Source organism: Anarhichas minor, unplaced genomic scaffold, assembly GCF_050575085.1.
Source record: "Anarhichas minor isolate MPS153535 unplaced genomic scaffold, ASM5057508v1 ptg000004l, whole genome shotgun sequence".
In the NCBI taxonomy this organism is placed as follows: Eukaryota; Metazoa; Chordata; class Actinopteri; order Perciformes; family Anarhichadidae; genus Anarhichas; species Anarhichas minor.
The window spans coordinates 3,651,130-3,671,548 of NW_027466450.1; the positions used below are offsets into that span (position 1 = coordinate 3,651,130).

The window sequence follows — 20,419 nt, forward strand, 5'->3', positions numbered from 1 at the left end:
CCACCCTTTTTTATCTGCTTCAAGGTGACACCCAACCAGAGCCGGGCTCGGGGCCGCGCCCAGCCTGTGTCGGAACTCGAGGACGCGCTGCAGGTAAAGCACAGGTGTGTTGTCCCGCAGCTTGAAGGAGACCAATCCGGACCATGCAACCCTGAGCGCCGAAGGAAAGTTAATTAAGGCTTCGCTGTTGAAGATGGAGTGATTGCAGGAACAGTTGAAATCATCAACTTTAAGAGGAGACGCTGAGTTTGTTTTCTCTCTCTTTTCGACTGTGGATTTGAATGAGTTGATTGATATTCACATCAAGTTGGATTGCTGTGTAGAGGCTATGGGTTTGTGCACAATGGATTTACGAACGGGAGTTTTGCTCGTCATTTTCACGTTCTCAAGTCTTCTGCATGACTCCAGAGGGGAAATCCCACCCAAACCAACCGGCGGTGTCTCGATTCTGCCGCCGATTATCCCCGATAATGGCCCCCAGGCCTTTCCAGACGCGGAAAAGGCGAATATGCCAGTGTTTACAATGGATTACGAAAGAATACAGATACCATTTGAGATCACTCTTTGGGTGCTGCTGGCTTCATTCGCAAAAATTGGTGAATAACAGTAACATGTGCTGGTGATGGATTAAGATCCAAGCCTCTGATTATCTTGTGACCTTTTCAGACAGGTGGCCTTGTTCCTGTTTTTGAACCAATTGTCTTTTCTCAGGTTTCCATGTGTACAAAAAGATCACCGTCTGGGTGCCAGAGTCCTGCCTTCTGATCACCATCGGTCTGATCGTGGGTGGCATCATGCACTCTGTGCACGAGGAGCCCCCTGCTGTGCTCAGCAGCAATGTCTTCTTCCTCTACATGCTGCCCCCGATTGTCCTCGACTCTGGATACTTCATGCCCACCAGGCCTTTCTTCGAGAACATCGGCACGGTCCGTCACACACATCAGCTTTCCCGAGCCACATTCAATGTCTTCTTCTCCTGTAGAGCCATTTTGATGTCTTCCTTCTGTGTTTGCAGGTGCTGTGGTTTGCAGTGGTGGGGACTCTGTGGAACAGCATCGGCATCGGCATGTCCCTGTTCGCCATATGCCAGATCGAGGCGTTCGGCGTGCAGGACATCAACCTCCAGGAGAACCTGCTGTTTGCCACCATCATTTCGGCCGTGGACCCTGTGGCCGTGCTGAGCGTGTTCGAGGACGTGTCTGTGAACGAGCAGCTCTACATCGTGGTGTTTGGAGAATGCCTCTTCAATGATGCCGTCACTGTGGTGAGTGGGCTGAGGCCCAGTCCAACAAAGTGGGGTTGGTTGGTGTGTTTTTTGTGTACTCTAAGCTGAGACTTTCTGCAGCACGTTGGCGTACTTTGACTTCCTCAGGGCTACTGCTTGTTGTGAAAACATGCAGAGCAATGAGCAAGTTGTCATTACAAACTGTTCTTATTGTGTTCATGGCATTTGAAGGCACACTCGGGGGCCCAGCATGCCAGTGGGCCTTTACATGTGGAGAGATAAAATAAAGGTTCATTGGGAAAGTGCTGCAGCTAGTGTGAAAGCAGAATCACACACTTATTGTTCACCATATTGCGACTCCACCTACCATTTTAAAACCCAGTTTGGATCCTTAACTCCAATGCTGCTATTATATAAAATGGCAGATCCACTATCTTTTTGTCTGACGCTTTTCTATTCTTTCTCTTAGCGGCTCAGCTCAGGTTTCACAAGATACCGTACGATTAGTTGACTCTCTTTTCTGGGTTAGTACGCCTGTATGAGAACATAACGTGTGTCTGTGCACTGACAAGATTGCTGAACAGATGAATAACTAAAAAATGGAAGTGACGTGATGTTGTTAGAGACGCCCCCACAAAGACCGGAGCCGTGTAGCGTTAGATGCTTGTTTGCGCAGATGCTGCCAAACCAGTTTCTAAAGTTGCGGCCGGCTGTAAGGGAGGAGTTAACGCTTACAGGCAACATCGTCTGAAACTTCACTGAAATGAGCTCATGCTCAAATTTCTCCCTTCACCCTCTTGTTATTGTGTTCACACACACACTTACAATAACCTGCTCTTAGCTTTGGTGTGGCTATCCTTTTGTTTAGCACACAGTAGCAGATCTGATGCAGAGAGGGTAGACACACATTTACCCAGGAAAGCCCAGGTATGGTCTGCACAGATGGCTTTGTTTTGCAGAATTACACCCATATGTAATATGTAAACAATATGTAATGTTTGCCAAAAGAACTACTTCCGATGAGCACTGCATCCACTGGTTAAGGGAACGGTTGTAACAGCTCCGCCTTTGACTGAGAGTGCCGGGTTATCATCTGTGAAAAGAGGGAACCGTTGCTGCCTTATATCTACATCTGCCTTTGATAAACGTTTGGCTTGTTAACCCTAGTGTTTGACAGGCTCACCCCAGAGCGTGTCTGGTATTCTCTCTCAATAACGGCAAATCCCATTAAAAGACACAACCAACAATGAATTGATCCACTGACTCATTGTCCGTGTCGCCATACAGCTTATTCCTCTGTGCTATGCAGCGCCGTTGTAAAACACATCAGTGAGCCACATTGTTGCACTGGCTGGCATGTTCCTCCCTGGGAACTGCACTTCATTTAGAGACTATCCCACATACAGCGTCCTGCTGCTGTCAAAACTCACCAGCACACCAAATCTGCAATGCCCAGCTGCTATTGGAAATCATTTAGCCTTTAAAAAAACCAAAGTATTTAAGAACAAATTGGCTTGGTGCTGAGACTGCCGCTGACAAAATGGGGAATTTGGGAAGTATTGCAAGACACAAATATAGATTCTGACCACCTTAAAGAAAACGTTAAATGTGCTCTAAGTATTGTATCTTTTACAATTCTGTAGTCTTTTGCATCATTTACAATGTCTACAAATCTCTTGTTTTCTCGCACTGTTAATGGTGGCGTGCAGTCCGACAGCATATTTCTAACAGCCACACCACCGTGAAACAGCAGTGAGTTGCTCCTTGTTCTTTGTCAGAACAGGAGGAAAAGGAACAAAGCCGGTTGCTCTGGCAAATGCCCCGTTTCCATGAGTCATTCTCAGTTCACTGAGTGTGCTCGGTGAAATGACATTATCAAATTGCAAACAGCGCAGAGTAAATATTCCAATAAATCACTGTTATCTGCAACTGTGTCATTAGAGGCCGTAGCCCCTGACACCACCCACGACCTCTCACAGGGATGTGTGGGCCGTTTGTGCACGTGCGTGCATGGAAAGCTGTGCATAAAAGACCGTGTGCCTGCATGAGGGCTTCATCATGCTTTTTGTGTGCACGTGTTTTACAGGTGTTGTACAACATGTTCAACTTTGTGGCGGAGATGCCGGAGGTGGCGCCGGTGGACGTTTTCCTCGGGGTGGCGCGGTTCTTCGTGGTCGGGCTCGGCGGGATGGGCTTCGGCATCCTGTTTGGCTTCACGGCCGCCTTCACCACGAGATTCACCTCCAAGGTCCGGGAAATCGAGCCGCTCTTCATATTCATGTACAGCTACCTGGCCTATCTAGTAGCCGAGCTCTTCGCCATCTCATCCATCATGGCGTGAGTAGATTCAAACACTTTTTTTTTTCTGGTTGAAATAGTTCAATGGTGCAAGAATTCTGCGTAAACACAGCAGCTTCATGTTTCTTTTCTGCAGCATTGTGACCTGTGCTCTCACCATGAAGTACTACGTTGAAGAAAATGTTTCCCAGCGTTCCTGCACAACCATCCGCCACGTGGTCAAGATGCTTGGCTCCATCTCCGAGACCCTCATCTTCTTCTTCCTGGGGGTAGTCACCATAACAACAGAACACGAGTGGAACTGGGGCTACATCCTGTTCACTTTGCTGTTTGCTTTTGTGTGGAGGGGTCTGGGTAAGGAGAGGGCAGGGGGTATTTATGCTTGTCTTGGCATCTGTTGGTCTTGTTGCACGATTAAAGGGGCCCTGTGGAGTTTTTGACCGCCAGGAGTGCTACGAAGCAATGTTTTTACGAGTGGGTCCCTGTCTAGTTTTTGTCGTGCACACACTCAAGGACGCACACACTTCGATTGGTTTCATGCTGTCCGACTGTGTTGTAATAAAGGCAAGGAAGAAGAAGACTGCCAACAAGCTAAAACAGTATATGATTTAAGATATTAGTGGCTATGAGCCGAAGGTCTGCTAAAATATCAAAATACTGAATTAAACTTGAACCCCCATTTAAAAAGGTTGTTTTGGCTGAACCGCGCCGTGCTAAAGTGATGCAACAAAGCACACTGAAACAGGCTTGAAGCTAGAGAGGGCAGCAACACAGTGGTTCAGCCTTGCCTTAAGTCGCTCGAGTGTTTTGTATTTTAAATTGTTAGTGAAACGAGCTGCTAACACAGCATTGATAAGTTATCAGTTAAATTATTTGGTGCCGATTTCAACCTAAAATAACATCCCGACGTTGCTCTTCCTCCCATCACAGGTGTCTTGGTGCTGACTCAGATCATTAACCCTTTCCGCACCATCCCATTTAACTTGAAAGATCAATTTGGTCTGGCCTACGGGGGTCTGCGAGGTGCGATTTCATTCGCCTTGGTCTTCACCCTTCCCGAGAACATCGGCCGCAAGCAGCTCTTCGTCACTGCCACCATTGCTGTCATCCTCTTCACTGTCTTTCTCCAGGTAAGAGGCTGACTGTGTGCTTCTACTCAAAACATTTCACACAGTTGTTTGCTGCGAAATCATTTGTCTTTTTAACTTGGCACGGTATATATTCGTGTTTTGTCTTAGTATTCGATTTAATTGAATCAAATAGTCTCAGTCAGAGAGAAACAGACTCAAGTTTGGAACACACCACATGATTTAAATTCCGGATCAGAATTTATTTCTTTATCTCGTAATTATTGTGGGTTTTGGATACAATCTAACAGGTCTTTGTCCACCAAAAAATTAGAACAGCTTTTTGCTGCTACAGTAAGGACTCTAGATTCTGTATCTTTTTATTTATTTAATGCCCAATCTTTTGACAGTCAGTTTGGATTTGAAACTACTGTCCAAAAATAAAGAATTACAAAATAAAACTTAAAAAGTCCTCTAATATCTTTCCGTGTTCTGCTGAATCTGTGACCTTTCCCTTTCTCCTCCGCAGGGCATCAGTATCCGACCTTTGATTGAGTTCATCAACGTCCGCAGAACCAACCGCAATCTTGACACCATCAACGCAGAGATTCACTGCAGGGTACGCTACAGATTGTGATTGTTGTAAATGTGGTGTGCCGTATATTACTTTGCACACAGTGTTAACCGGTGTCATTGTGCTCTCAGCTCATAGAGCACACCATAGCTGGCCTAGAGGACCTCTGTGGACAGTGGAGCCACTTCTACTGGAAGGACAAGTAAGACCTTTCTCTCTCCAGATGTGTGCTCATTCTGCTTAACAAGACGCTTTTATTACCACATATTGATTATTTACAGCCACAAGTATTAAAGTACTCATTGCTTCATATCGTTACGCTTAAAGAGAAAGAATCTGCAGTGAAACTGGATAAAGAGATGGCGGTTTTAGTTTACCTGCTCTCAGTTTCCTTCTTCAGTGTTTTGTTAGACAATGCTATTGTTCACTCCCGGACTGTGTGGGAATGTTGACAGCTAATCACACTTTGGTGTCGTGTTCAGCTTCCGCCATCAGCAGTGACAGATGTTTTTCTTCCTAAAGCTCTGAAATGTTTTACTTTACTTAATATAATGAGTGTTTTGTGTTTTGGAGCTTAGTAGTTACCTGCATTAACTAATAACTGTAACTTTCTTCATTTATTTTGTGAAAAACCCAATTTAGATTTTAAATGGGTTTATTTTCACTCTGTAGTCTCAAGAAGGCTGATTTCTGAGTGAGAATGTATTCATTCTGACCATAACTGACTATTGAGAATTACTTTCACTTACTGTGGCAAATCTATTTGGTTAGAGGATGTGGGCATCATAAACAAATGCATTTCAAATGAATTGCATTTACATATAAACCTACAGCATGTCATAAACCTAGTGATATAATATGTAGTAAGTCAGTGTTTACCTCACAGTGAGTTACTCATGTCAATGCATATATATATATACCGTATTTTCCGCACTATAAAGCGCACCGGATTATAAGGCGCACCTTCAATGAATGGCCTATTTTAGAACTGTTTTCATATATAGGGCGCACCGGATTATAAGGCGCATAGAATAGAATAGCGTCGTAAGCGTGTCTCTTGAAAGGTGCCATTTTGGGGTCTTTATACACACAAGTGGTGTTGGACTAGGAGTAAGCACAGTACCGGTGTTTACCGCGGTGCGGCTTTGTAGTTTACCAGTCGTACTGAAACATTTTGACAGAGCGCCGTGTACAACCAGTATGGATCAACCAATTAACCAATTGATCCATATATAAGGCGCTCCGGATTACAAGGCGCACTGTCATTTTTTGAGAAAATTAAAGGCTTTTAAGTGCGCCTTATAGTGCGGAAAATACGATATATATATATATATATATATATGTTATTCTCTTTATGTTTTCTGATAAGAATCAATGGTAGTTTGTAGAATTATATCTTAAAAGTAGCTTTCTCAACACTCCAATGATGAAATCTATGACAATCGTAGTTTTCATTGTAAACATGCAATCTTATAAAGGATATATAATGTATGCTGTATGCTTTGTTTTAGAGTTGTACTCTGGCACATAGTATGGGGTTAACTGGCTTTAAGCTTTAGGGTGTTTTGAGGTTAGTAACAACCATATTGGGTGAACAGTGTAGCCTGCAAAGTAAAGATAATTCATCAGGACAGTGATCCTGAACTTACAAAAAGCCAAACAGTCGGATGTTCTTGATTGAGCTTAGGAACTATAAACTTACAAAACTTTTACACCAACAAAAACGAAATAACAAAAAACCGTAACCTTATTCTTTAACCATCATTGTTCACTGCAACAGGGCCTTCATAGATAGCTGCCCATCCCACTCAATGTAATCCCTTTTCTCTCTATATCAGGTTTATGAAGTTCAACAATCGAATCCTGCGGAAGATCCTGATCCGAGACAACCGGGCCGAGTCCAGTATTGTGGCGCTGTATAAGAAGCTGGAACTGCAGAACGCCATGGAGATCCTGGACACTGTGTCTGGAGACATCAGCGCCGCTCCGTCCATTGTCTCTCTCTAGTATGAAGCCTTTATCATGTCTCTCTGTCTCTCTGGCGATCACACCACCTCCTTATTGTCTATACAGTCAAAAGGGTAGAGAAAATCATTTGTTTTCTTTGTATCTGTCTTTTAGTGAGGAAAAGAAAGGCCCGGCTAAACCTAAGAAGAAGTTCCTGGCTCCTGACCTGAAGAACATGCATGACATCCTGTCCAAGAACATGTACAGGATCAGGCAACGGGTGAGATATTAAATAATCTTGCAGGATAACCCGACATGTGCACACCATTCTGCTTTTCTCTCTTTTTCATTATTGTCTTATTATGCCTCACAGTGGTGGAAAGTAACGTTTCATATTTCAGTACAGTTTTGAGATATTTGTACTTTTCTTGACAATATTTATTTTATACTTCTACTTCACTACTTTTCAGAGGGAAATATTGCATATTGTTTTTACTACCCCATACATCTGACAGGTAACTAGTTCTATTATTAAGCAAATGATACGCTGATTAAATAGAGTGCATTGTTGAAGATTAAACCAGTGGTTACTTTGACGACCTTGGGGCTTCTTAACGCTTACCAGTTGTTACGAGATCCACCAAAGAGACATTTCTCCTCTATTTTTTTTTTAACATGTTTTCATTCACAGTTTAGGTCTTAAAGTAAATAAAGTAAAATAATCCAATATTTCACAAAAACAGCAAATAATAGGAGCAAAGTCCCACAAAAGTGAATACAAATTCTTCGTTCCTCTGCCATTAATCTTCTCACGACACCTGACCCCTAGTTTGGGAACCACTAGACTAAACTACTGAACAGTATATTCAGTAGTTCCATCATGCTGATTATACTTTGATGCGTCTATATAGAACATTTCATGATGATAAGTCTCTTGTCATTTCTGCTTTGTCTGTAATCGGGTGAACACATTTTGTTTTCGTCTCACTTTGACAAACTGGAAAAAAATAGACCTTCTGTGATGCCTTACTCACACACAATGATGTGTTTATCCCTAGCACCGAAATTCAGAGCTGTTTTGCATAGCCAAACACTGTGGCCGGCAGTACTTTTCCATTAGTGACATGACCCCACCCACAGAGACGCTTTGATGTGGAGACAAAAATAGGAAGCGTGTGCTTCTGATCTTGTCCGATTGTCCTAATAGCCCCTCTGTTCATGTCTCTCACACAAACGCTGCGTCTCATGTGCCCCTTTTAAACTCGCATCACGTTGGAATTCAACATTTTGATTTATTTGAAACTTAATTGGATGAAAATTGTAATGTCAAGAGAAGTAGAGTGTTAGATTGGCTCCTATTCTGTCTGATCGTGTTGACCTCTTGTGAAATAGACGGGAGCATTTTGTTGACATTAGACGTTTCTCTAAAGAGCAGTGGCAACCTTTTTAGAGTCTTTGAAATGTTTGTTTTAGGTGTAACTAATTGCTGCAGGTCAGAAAGATCTATGCTGACAGAGATGTGTACGTTGCATAGTGTGGCAGGTCGCAAACACCAAACGGAGACACCGACCCTTTCAGTTCAGACAGGTGTGGCCAGTTTTGGTTGAGTAATCCGAGCTCTAAAGAATGCCGACTCCCCTAAAAGCATTTTAACAGTCCATTTGTCTTTGAAGTTACCTTTATGTGAAATCATTGTGGCTGCCTGTTCGCTCGCTTGTAAATTCATTACAGATGGACACGTCCAACATGGTATAATCTGTGAGCGGGAAGCATCCACGGTCTGAATCTGCTATGTAATAATGTTATATCTTGTACCTTTTTTTTTTTGTCTTTAACCAGACGGTGTCGTACACAAGTAAGCATGCCCTGCCCAACGACAGTCACACCAGAGAGATCTTGATAAGACGCCACGCCAGCGTCCGCCGCAGCATCCGACCTGGCAGCTTTCAGTCATCGGTAAGCAGGCAGCTCTTTCACTGGGGCTGGTATTGACTTGAGCTGTTGCATTATGAGCCACGTGCAGTGTGTTCTCAGCCCCTTAGTTAAAAGTAAGGAAGTGAGAGCAGTATTGAACCTTGTGAGAAGCAGGTTAATTATCTCTCAGCTACACTGAGATGAAAAGTGTCCCAAATTTAACAACAAGTTTGTTTTCCATATTCTCATCCCTCATTCATTATTCTCCTTTTTCTCTCCCTTTCTATTCTGCTGTTTTAATCCCATGTTGTTATCAGGTGGTACCCAAATCCCAGAAATACTTCTCTCTTCCTGCTGGGAAAAGTATGGACTCAAAATTCCCCCCTGGGAGGCAGAGCTATACAGGTGAGCTACTAGTTTTCCCCATTTAAGGCTTCTTAAGTAGATTTAAGGTTGGAAAAATCATTTTAAACGCAAGATTCACAAGTTTGTGATGACTGACCCACTAGCAGGTCAATGAGGTTTAATATTGAGGTAAATCTCTGTACCAACATTCATTTGCAGTTACTTACATGCAACTGTGTGATGGCCTAATTAAATTCCCTTCATAATTTCTTTATAATTTCATCATGTTCTTCCACTGTCCCAGATGATCAGGAAACGATGTCAGAGGTGGCCTACCCCTCCAGACGTTCTCGGTTTGGCCAGCCCGCACGCTCCTCCTCCTCCGGAGCCATGATTCCTCTACGCAGGCTGGACACCGTAACAGAGGCGCACTCTGTTGACATGCTGGATGAGATCACAGGGGAGGACAGAGGGAGGTCGGGGCGTGGCACGTCCAGAACAAACTCCTCCTCCAGTGATTCCCACATTCCCGCTCCTCACCGTCGCCTCCACTCCTCCGTTGAAACCGAAAGCGCCTCAGCTGATAACTTCAGGAACGGGCATCATGAAGCAGAAGACGAGCAGCAGCCTTCGTCCCCACCTCCAGGCTGGGCTACTGAACCCCGAGACAACGCAGCGCAAAACCCTCTGCTCAGGCGGCCTCAGTGGAACCCGAAGATATAAAAGTGTCCCTGGGCTTTCAAGAGCAGCTGGACTGCCACAGGCTCAGGTTCTCGAGCAGCTCCAGGGTCTCTACATACGACTGTGTGTTCATACCACTCAACGATAAATGACCACTGGAGGTCCATTCATTCCTTATTAGAGGTGAACCATCCTCCAAAATGAGCCCAAATGGTAATGCCTTGAAGTCCGAGGTGCCAGCCACACCAGAAGCAGAGTGCACTAGAGTGAAGCAACGCAACATGAATCGTCACCAGTGACTCATTCTGACAATTTTATCCGTGCAGTTACTTCACCCATTCACATCAATGTGATTTTCAATACGTTATCTTCCCGTAGGATTTTTAAAGATTATGTAATTTAAACTATTTTATTTTTAGTCATTATTTCTCTCTCCTTGGATGTAAATAATATACTTTTTTGTACTATTGTGTGTGACAGTTGTATAATTGAGAATACAAGTTTTTATATTTAGGCCATATTAGTTTATTAACATGAGAAACTATTGCTGTGCAGTACAAAGTACTCTTGGTACTAACTGGAAGCCTTCTGTGTGTCGATTACAGTGATGGACCTCACACATTTGGGCCCACTTTAATATTTTTTCTGTAATAAATTTTCTATGTTGTTGGAAGCTGATATCAAGCATTCTCAATCAAAACCATGGACACAATGCAAGTTTATAAATGTGACACTGAAGGCACTGTGCATGGAGGAAAGAGGAGATGGGGAAGTAAGTAGAGTCTATAAGAATGAAGCGTTTATGTCATTGTTTCATTTACAACTCAAGACTTGCATACACAAATGTTATTGCTTGTGACTTTTTGGCACGAATCTGACGTACTTCATGGATTCACTGACAGCTTTACAGAAATGTATACAATTCTCCCTCTTTAGGGGGTATTTGGGCTTTTAAACAACAGTGGAGATCAGTATACAGTTGATCATTTAAACCTCCCAAACCCACAAGCTGTGAAATAAGAGAACCCAGTCAGTATCTTTGTGGGCTGCCTAGATCCGAAAACATGAAAAAAAAAAAAGCCATTCAGATCTGGATCCCCTTCCTATGTCACATCTAGGATCATAAGAATATACCGCCACCCATCTTGATCCACCAGCTTGAGAACTTTGCAAAGGTGTACCTGGGCTTTTTCGGGAGGGGGGCTTAAAGAGACGGGCTCTAAAAAGGGAACTTTTCAGACAGAGGATGACTTCAGGTATATTAAGACAATGTGAGAAAAATGTGTTTTGAACATGAAAACATGTCAAAATTACCATATGTTCCCATATCATTTGTTAAAATATTCATTAAACATATCCTAAGAAAAATGAACAAATCTCTGTAAATGTAAGATTAAGAAGAAACATTTGGTCGTATACCGCCGTAGGAACCATTTTGGATGCAGTGCATTCATAGAAACAACTGGCATTGAGATAAAATGATTCAAACTAATTATGGCTGACTTGCCTACTCTTAAACAACAGTGTGATCTACCTTGAGGGTCAGTTCATTTCTGAATGTTTTAAGCATTACTGCCTGAAAGGTAATCGTCGCCGTCTTGTATGTTGATGAATTAGAATACGTTATTTTCACCATTAGTGTATCATCAGCAGGTTGACAGTAACTCTGTAAGGACTGTGTACAATGTAGTGGTTAGAGAATTACATTAAAAATAAAGTGTGCATTGTTTCCGAGCTGTCCCAAGTAGCATGTGCCGACGCAAGGCCCTTACGTTTCTGTTGGGTCAAACTTCAGCACCGGGGGAAGCAGATTAATCTTCTCAGCTATAACGTCACCTCAATGAGTTTTGAAACTGCTTTTTTTTCCTGAGAGATCTGCTGCAGTGCTGGTGGTGATGAGCCATTTAGACACTGGGATGTTGTCGCATCCACAGATGCGACTGCCAGGGGCATTCCAGCAGGACATAACGTTCCCACTGTGAGCCTGCTGTTCATCTTCACAAAACTTCACACTGGCTGTCTACAAAATAAGAGCACTTCTCCGTGTGGTAGATTTGAAATTATTTTAAATGAATTCAGTCACTCAGAGCTTGGCTTTCTTTTGTCATCCCTTTCCTGTCCCATTTGGGGATCCTAATGAGCATTAAACCTACAGCTGCAAGAGCTAAGACCACTCCCAGACTGGGGGGGCCACATGGGCTGAACTCCTGGGTCAGACCAGAGAGGAGAGGGGCCAGGATTCGGCCGACTGCTGTCACTGACTGCCCGGCTCCGATCAGAGTCCCACTGGCCTGGGCCCCTCCTCTATGCAGCTCCAGGTCTGTGATGCATGTCCGTCCGATCGTGGTGGAAATGGTAAAGAAGGTGGCGGTGAGCAGCACCTGCCACACACTGGGCGCGGCAGCGTACAGGAAAATGAGTGAACAGGTGAGAACTGTGGAGTGGAGCAGCAGAGCAGGCATGTTTTTCCCATACAGCTGGGTGACGGGCCCCACCAGCAAACCAGCCAGGGCCCCTAAGGTGCTGCTGTAGCTGATCAGATAACCCGTCACCTTTGGTTTGAGGGAGAAACGCTCCTCCATCGCCAGAGAGAAGTTACTGTGGTAAAGCATGATAGCTATACCCATCAGAAGACGCATGAGGAAGAGGTCCCACATGTCAGAGGAGGCCACCATGTAGATCTTGGAGCCCACTGAGGACAGCTGTCTCCAGGCAGGCCGGAGCAAGGACACCTCCCTCCACCCGAGACCGCCTCGGTGCGTCCCCGGAGCTCTGGAGCCTGGGTCAGTCTCTGCTGCCGACACTGGGTGGTGACTATTTGCACGAGAGCCATTGCGAACCGACTTACTGCAGTTGTTGTCATGACAAACTTTACTTGTGTCGTTGCTGGAGTCATTGTCATTATGGAGAATTAGCGTCTCGCTCCATGGTAGCATCCATACAAGCCCTGGAGTGATAAACACATAATGTCAGATAAAGACTCCAAATACAATGAATCAGTTATTTCTCTCCTTTATTCACCCACCTGCATTAGTGAGGAAGATGACGGCACAGGTAAAGGACGAAGTATAAAAGCCGCCGTCATGCTCCGTGAGGTAGCCGCCGACCACAGGACCCAGGATGAAGCCAACACTGGAGGCTGCATTGAAGTGTCCCATCACCAGAGGGCGCTCTGACTCAGACACCAGGTCAGACAGCAGCGCTCTGCAGATGGACAGGGAGTGCTTGAACAGCCCTGAGACAGAAAACAGTCAATGCACATTGATCTTGCTTTTAAGATGAAGGTGGTGGCTTTGTGCAAATTATAAGAACGTTCTTATTTCACATAAGTTCTCATACCACTAGTCATGTTTTTATTGTTCCCAAGAGCAAAGAAACAGACACAGAAACAGTCTATAAGGTCGGTGTTTTCCCTCCATACCACTTGAATGAGAAGTTGGCCCCAAAATGAAAATGAGGGAGGTAGCTATGTACCACCATGGTGAATGTATTTAAATCTCTTCTTCAGTTCATAAGACCATCAAACAAACAATGAATTTATCCTAATTGTCTCATTTCATCCCAACTTTTCCCAAATGATTGAATTTTACCATCTATTTATAACTTAAAAGTACATATTGGTGCATTTAGCAACAAAGCATGGTCAGTAAAGAGAGGTCAAATAAATATTCTCATTTGGATCTATTGCAAAATCATTTGGAGAGACACTTGGTTTATGCAGCACAAGCTGTTAAGCACACATCTATTGATGTCAACAGACCACTGCAGACATTTTGACTTGTCATGGTACTGGTCAAGTAGGAAAAGCAGAGGTATTACTAATAACATTAACGATGAAAAGCTAAATGGATTTCAGCCTTCTATGATTTTTTATTATTTACACCTGTGATTTTTGTGACATGACTAAATGTCTTCACTAGTTTGGGACTTACCCACAGGAATCCGTGCGAGGACAAACAAAGTGATGCTGGTGGACATCCCGAGCAGGCCGTAGCCTAGAGCGCTCAGCAGCAGACAGGTCAGCAGAGAGTACTGCCGGCCCACCACATCACTCCAGCTCCCCTGCCAATCAAACAGGAAATGACCATCTGCGTTTTTGCATTAGGGGCCCGTGGGGCACGTCCCCACCACAGAAGAAGTTATAGGCTTTTCTCTATTTCAGACACAATAATGGCAAACTTAACTTTGTCTACTTCATAACATTTTTTTGCATTTTTTCAGAATACTCTGAAAGAAATCTCTTCTCGAGAAAAATATTGCTTTGTAGTGTGTGTGTGTGACTTTGTCTTTGTGCCTGATGCTTGGTGTGTTAACATTACAACAGTAGTGATGACTCGTGGAATATTTAACTACGGTACAATTTAGAACTTCACCCCTGGAGCAAAAAAATGGAAATTAAAACGTTTGGGACCACATCGACAGGATGGCTTGATCATATCTCAAGAAGGAAAATATAAAAAAAACAACAGCTCAACAGCTGGTAGATGCACCTTTTCGTTGCTGTGCAGAGATCACAGATGTGTACCGCAAGTCACAAATGGTACGCTACATGGTAAACAACGCAGGGGCCGAGAGGTTTTGGGAATCTATTGTGGTGAAGGACAAAACGACGTTGGCCTGTCAAATGACGTACTGACACATCTTGAGCCCCTGAACCTATCAAGCTGATGCTGACAGATCGTAACATTGTCCTTTGCTGGTCTTGTATGTTAAGATATGTCGTCTGATATTCATTGTGTGATTTTAGATGGCATTATTCAGCTGGAATTTTGTCATCACCGCTGTCTCCCCTCTCTCAATCGCGCGCAGTTTATTGGTAGTGAGAGTTTGGTTTAATCTGATAAATCTATGGAATGTTTAAATTGCATCATCAAATTTTCTTGTATGAATATTGTGGGGCCCCACCAAAATTTTCATACAAAAACAAAATCGCCACTGGAAATGACACGCAAACAAATATCCAACAAAACTTTCCATTCAATGAAAAAAAGGTGTTTAGTGGAAAGATTGTGGACTTTTGTACAGTCCTATGAAACATCTGGACGGGTGGAGTCAATGCCTAAACTTCAATCCTAATTCAATGGGATTAGTGACAAATCCCAACACTGGTAGTGTGTGGGAATATTAAAATGAAGCAGAAATCCCAAAACCCTGAGTCTCCTCTCAACCAAGCAGATTTTATTAGTTTCGCCCTGCAGCTCTCTCTCTGGCACACACACACACACACACACACACACACACACACACACACACACACGATGAAATAATGAAATTAGGACCAATTGAGTTTGCTGTGTTCTGGGTGTAGCCTGGTGGGATTATCATAGAGACCCGGCTGTTCATGTATCCCTGCGTTTCTCAGGATTCAGCCGGTCTGCACGCGGGATCCAACAGTTGACTCCTTATCTGTTTAATTTGTCGCATGACCCCTGAGAATTAAACAAATTTCAGGCTGCAGGGGAAAGACGTGAAAAGCTGACAATCTTGTGTCAGATGCCGTGCTTATTGTAAAGTACCGTCACTGCATTTCTTGAGTACCGATAACGTCTTAACAGTTTGGACAAGGTTTTAATCATCAAGGCCTTGATTTTTCATCCAACGGTAAATACACTGATAAAACAGCTCCATAGTGCTATAGTGATAGTGATATTTGTGTGTCTGTGGCTAATCAGGTGTTGCTTGTGTGTGTGTGAATGTGCAGAGACTGGGTGTATTAACAGCCAGTGTTTATTGTTTTCACAAAATGCCAGAGATGACATGGAATGCAACCACTTTGGCCACTAACAGTGAGCATGCCTTGTCCAGCAGGAGAGGCTGAATGGGGGTTAGAGACAGAGACCTTTCAGAAAGAAACAAAGTCAATACTTACAACTATTGTGCTTGAGAAGAGCTGTAAGATCCCATATGTAGACCCTGCAACAGTTCCATATTTTGTTTTAATTCACACTTAGAGCACACACCATGCAACAATAAAAATACCTACAGTTACAGCACAGGAAAACAGGACATTATCGGTTATCACACACACGCGCACACACACACACACACACACACACACACACACACACACACACACACACACACACACACACACACACACACACAGTAAGTCAAGCCTAACTAAAGCTTTTCAACATTATATTTAGTTGGGCTGCAACAAATTATTATTTATTATCATTCATTTATTACCTCTCCATCATTTTCCTACTAATTTAATAATCATTTAATTTGTAAAATTGAGAATAGAACGGTACACAATTTAAAATCACAATTTCCCAGAGCCCAAGTTTACATATTTAAATTACTTTTACAACAGTCCGAAGCCCTGAAGGCTCAACTCACGGCAAATAAAGAAAAGATTTGCAAATAGAACAAAACACAGGCAAATAACATATTTGCGGTGCACACGCACATGTTTTGTTATGCGTCTTCATGACAGTCATTCCCGGCAAAAGGCAGACGATCTCACGAAACTTTAGATTGTCTGCCTCTCGGTCCATCTTAACTCTGTCAAGCAGATCATTATTTGCTCATAACACTTCTCAGAGCTTGTCAGCTTGCTGCCTAATTATGCGCGACCCTGGAGTACAGTACATCTGCTTGGAGGTAACTTAATAAATTACAACTTACCTACAATACCAGCCACAGTGGGGCTTGCTCCAAGGGCCTTCACGTGATGGCTCAGCAGCGGTATGATCATGCTCACGCCAAACAAGTCCTAAAGTAAACAAGGAAGTGAAGGAGAAAGAAAGCAGGAATGAGCCCAGAGCACGCCGTCATCATTATCAGGACTTTATCACACCAGAAAGCTCTGAACAGAATGAAACACTTAAAAACCAGTTTTAAGGATGGTTGCAGCAGCCTCAGAATCTCATCACATTGCTGAGATGAGTGCAGCTCCTGCAAAACTCTTTATTGAAGCCACACAGCGGTTCATACAGTGTTCTGGCACTACTGATTACACTAATTGCTTAACTTTCCGTGGCATTGCTGTCCTCAGCTGTAAATGTCTGCCAAACAATCTGAGCGCCTGGATTCTTTTAGTCACCTTTAATTAGATGATCATTAAACCGGAAAAAACAGGCTGAAATGTGAAGTTAGTCCTCTGAAGAATGACTGCAGATTGGCAACTTGGATATCTGGATTTTCACGATCTTTAGAATTACACACACTGATATAACTTCTAGCCCGGGGGTTTCACCATGTTTTTTTAACATCAAGGAAGTGCCAGTCCTCTTTGCAACATATTTTACTGACAGTGGCGAATTGAAGAGGCAAACCCTCAAGCTCCCTTATTTAGTAGCTGCACAACTGCTGAGTTTAGGGCAATATCTTTCAAAATACACACACAAATCAAATGGTTTTGATTACATAAATAACGATGTTGGTCTATGATCATCTATGCTGGGTTTATAGCCACTGGCCGTGCACTTTTTCAAAATATGACATCATTGTTGCAGATATCAGAGTTAACTTAAAACAAAAGTGCATGACCAAGCACACGTTTTCACAAACCATGCTTGAAGATTTGATATTGTGCTGCAGGTAAATATGACAGGTGAGTGTTTAGGGGGTCTAAAGTGCAAGATCTAGGTTAAAGGGAATATAGTGCACTGCCTTTGCTTTGCTGCCTGGGACATCAATACATTGTTAATCCCCTGCAAACACCTGGAGGAAACCTTAGTGATGTTTGTATAGTTTGAAAATGAAGGACATTTATAATACTGTATATTTTTACATTATACCTTTGAGTTATGAAAACATAGGCTCAATTCACTCAATCAAGTCTCGGTACTCACCATGAAGCCCACCACATAGATACATTGTATAATCCTCGTCCGTCCTCTTGGTTTCTGAAGTAGGGGGCTACATTTCTGGTTGTTCATCCTCCCGATGTGACAGCACGGCTGCAGCCCAAAGCGGAAGCTCGTCCGCTCGACTCTGAATGATCCAAACACAGCACAGAGCTCGTCTCCTTAACCCGGCGGAGGTGTCACGGGCAGGAAGTGGAGAGATACGGCTCGGTTTTAAACGTCTGCCCGAATGCGGCAGGCGTGAAATGTGGCGGATTTTAAAGAGACTATAAACGTTCTGCGATGACACCGATTTTTTCTAGTCGTATTGATTTCTTAGGTGTTGAACTGCGTGTTGTCTTTTATGACCCCCCCCCCCCCCCCCCCCCCCCCCCCGCGGCTGCTCTGACAGTTGGTATCGCCCGCGACGTCACATAACTGAATCGGTTAATACTTATTCATAAACAGATGAGTGGATTTTTGATTTTGACTTTCTTATTTTGACTTTTAAAAGTTGTATTAATTTATTATATATTTGCCAAATAGTGAGCTTCCTCTTCGGTAATATTGTTTATTATTTGATTTTTGAACAAACTTTTTTTTTTTTTTTGCAATATTGAAATACCAATGTGACTTAAATTTGAATTTCATACATTATTCTGTTTGTTTTTTTACTATTGTTGACATATATAAAAATATATCTATAAATTACAAAGAGCCCTTCATAACTCATGTAGTTCAACTACAGATTTTTCTCAGCCTTATTTTGTTTTAAACTGTAACATTTAGACTGACCGAGATTAGATCTTTTTCTACCACCTACTGGACAAAGTGGGGAATCCAACAAATCTCTGCACACTGCAGAGATTTAAGGATGATTATACAGTAATTTACTGGCTACAGTGCTGCCATGGACAATATTCCTGTTTTACAGCAAAAGTACATATTTTAGCATAAAGTAAAACAACATTACTATTTAAGTACTTGCGGTAGTTTACTGTAGTTTATGAAGCATTTAAACTAGTACAATCACTACCACAACTACTCTAGTTTCATGTGTTTACAACATACAGTATTTGAATGCAGTGCAGTTATAACTAGGAAACGATGCATTACTATCATTTCATAATTATATCACACACTATTTACCACCTTCAACTGCAAACATTTGACTTTTTGACTTTTTGGTCCTATTGTGCTGCATGCTCAGTGCAAAACTCAACAGGATTAAATCTGTTGTTTTACATATTATATCTGTAGCTTTATGGCTAAAAATCCAATCAGTCTGAGTAACAGATACATACACACACACACACACACACACACACACACACACACACACACACACACACACACACACACACACACACACACACACACACACTACAGAGGAGTAGATGTGGGTGGAATGCCTGGGTCACATCAGTGTGTATATTTGTAGCTTCACTGCTAAATGTGCCCCTTAGATGCTAATAAATCAGGGATTCCCCTCAACGACTGTTTGTTTTTATACCTAAAACATGCATTGATGACACTAGCTAAATTGCCTCACAGTATTGGCTAAATGTCCAAATGGCTTTTGTATGAAGTATGAATTTAATTAAATTAAATTTAATTTATTTTGTACAGCCCAAAATCACAAATCACAAATTTGCCTCAGAGGGCTTTACAATCTGTACACATGTGACATCCTCTGTCCCGGGACCCTCACATCAGGATAAACCCTTTAACAGGGAGAAAAAAAAGGAAGAAACGTTAGGGAGAGCAACAGAGGAGGGATCCCTCTCCCAGTGGACAGAAGTGTGATAGATGTCATGTGTACAGAATGAACAACATAACAGAGCTATTAAATGCATATGACAGAAATTATTCATGTAATGTGTGTAGTAAGTAGAATAATGATGTAAATACTGTTAAATTACTTTTCAAACTGACATGCTAATTTACAATTTAAACATGTTCTTGTGTGTGTATAATATCTGGAAAATTGCTGTTTTTGTGTAATTCATGCAAGTTATTTCTGAGAAATACTTCTAACATGTGTATTTTTTTTTAAACATTAGTATTATATCTTTAATTATTAATTGAACTGTTTATAAAGTTCCATTTGATAATTATCTCTGTTTTCCTAGAGTGTGATACAACTGAAAATACCCACTAAGGGTACATTTACAGTAATTTTCATCACCCCCTTTTACAGGAAATGATACTGTTGTGTGTGTTTACATGTGTGTCGTCTTCTGTCCTTTCAGTCTCACCCTGCCCTGACATTCCCGTGCAGACGACGGGTGTCCAGTTGCCACCGGTTATTTCTGCGTTGATCCCCTACCTTCACACTCTCCAACTGCTTCACACACTCAGCCCCACAGTGGGCTTGTTGGGAATGCAGCAGCCGCCTTCAGTCAGACCCCAAAAATAGCCCAGGGTGTGGATGGGGGTTGTTGACTGCAGACCCAAGCAGGGTCCAGAGGAGTCATGTGCTCAACCTTGTCCTCCCATAACACAGAAAGAGGGACAGGAGAGGAGTCCAGATCCGGTATCAACATAAACCAGCTCGAGCAGATCAGTGGATGAA

At 42.7% G+C, this 20,419-nt stretch overlaps 2 protein-coding genes across 2 annotated transcripts; one reads left to right on the top strand and one right to left on the bottom strand.

Annotated features, from left to right (window-relative positions):
• Positions 1–343: 343 nt before the first annotated feature.
• On the top strand, positions 344–10,093 carry slc9a2 (solute carrier family 9 member 2). Its single transcript, XM_076103070.1, has 13 exons — positions 344–596; positions 712–926; positions 1,016–1,264; positions 3,312–3,562; positions 3,660–3,877; positions 4,454–4,653; positions 5,120–5,209; positions 5,296–5,366; positions 7,003–7,170; positions 7,286–7,391; positions 8,951–9,067; positions 9,343–9,421; positions 9,675–10,093. Exons 1-13 carry the CDS (start codon positions 344–346, stop codon positions 10,091–10,093), a joined length of 2,436 nt encoding a protein of 811 aa, XP_075959185.1.
• Positions 10,094–10,836: 743 nt separating this feature from the next.
• slc67a2 (solute carrier family 67 member 2) lies at positions 10,837–18,053 on the bottom strand. Its single transcript, XM_076103082.1, has 6 exons — positions 17,851–18,053; positions 16,682–16,769; positions 15,921–15,964; positions 13,984–14,113; positions 13,077–13,286; positions 10,837–12,998 (listed from the first exon to the last, which is right to left on the bottom strand). The coding sequence occupies exons 1-6, from the start codon at positions 17,935–17,937 to the stop codon at positions 12,127–12,129; spliced, it is 1,431 nt and encodes a 476-aa protein (XP_075959197.1). The 5' UTR covers positions 17,938–18,053; the 3' UTR covers positions 10,837–12,126.
• Positions 18,054–20,419: the final 2,366 nt, after the last annotated feature.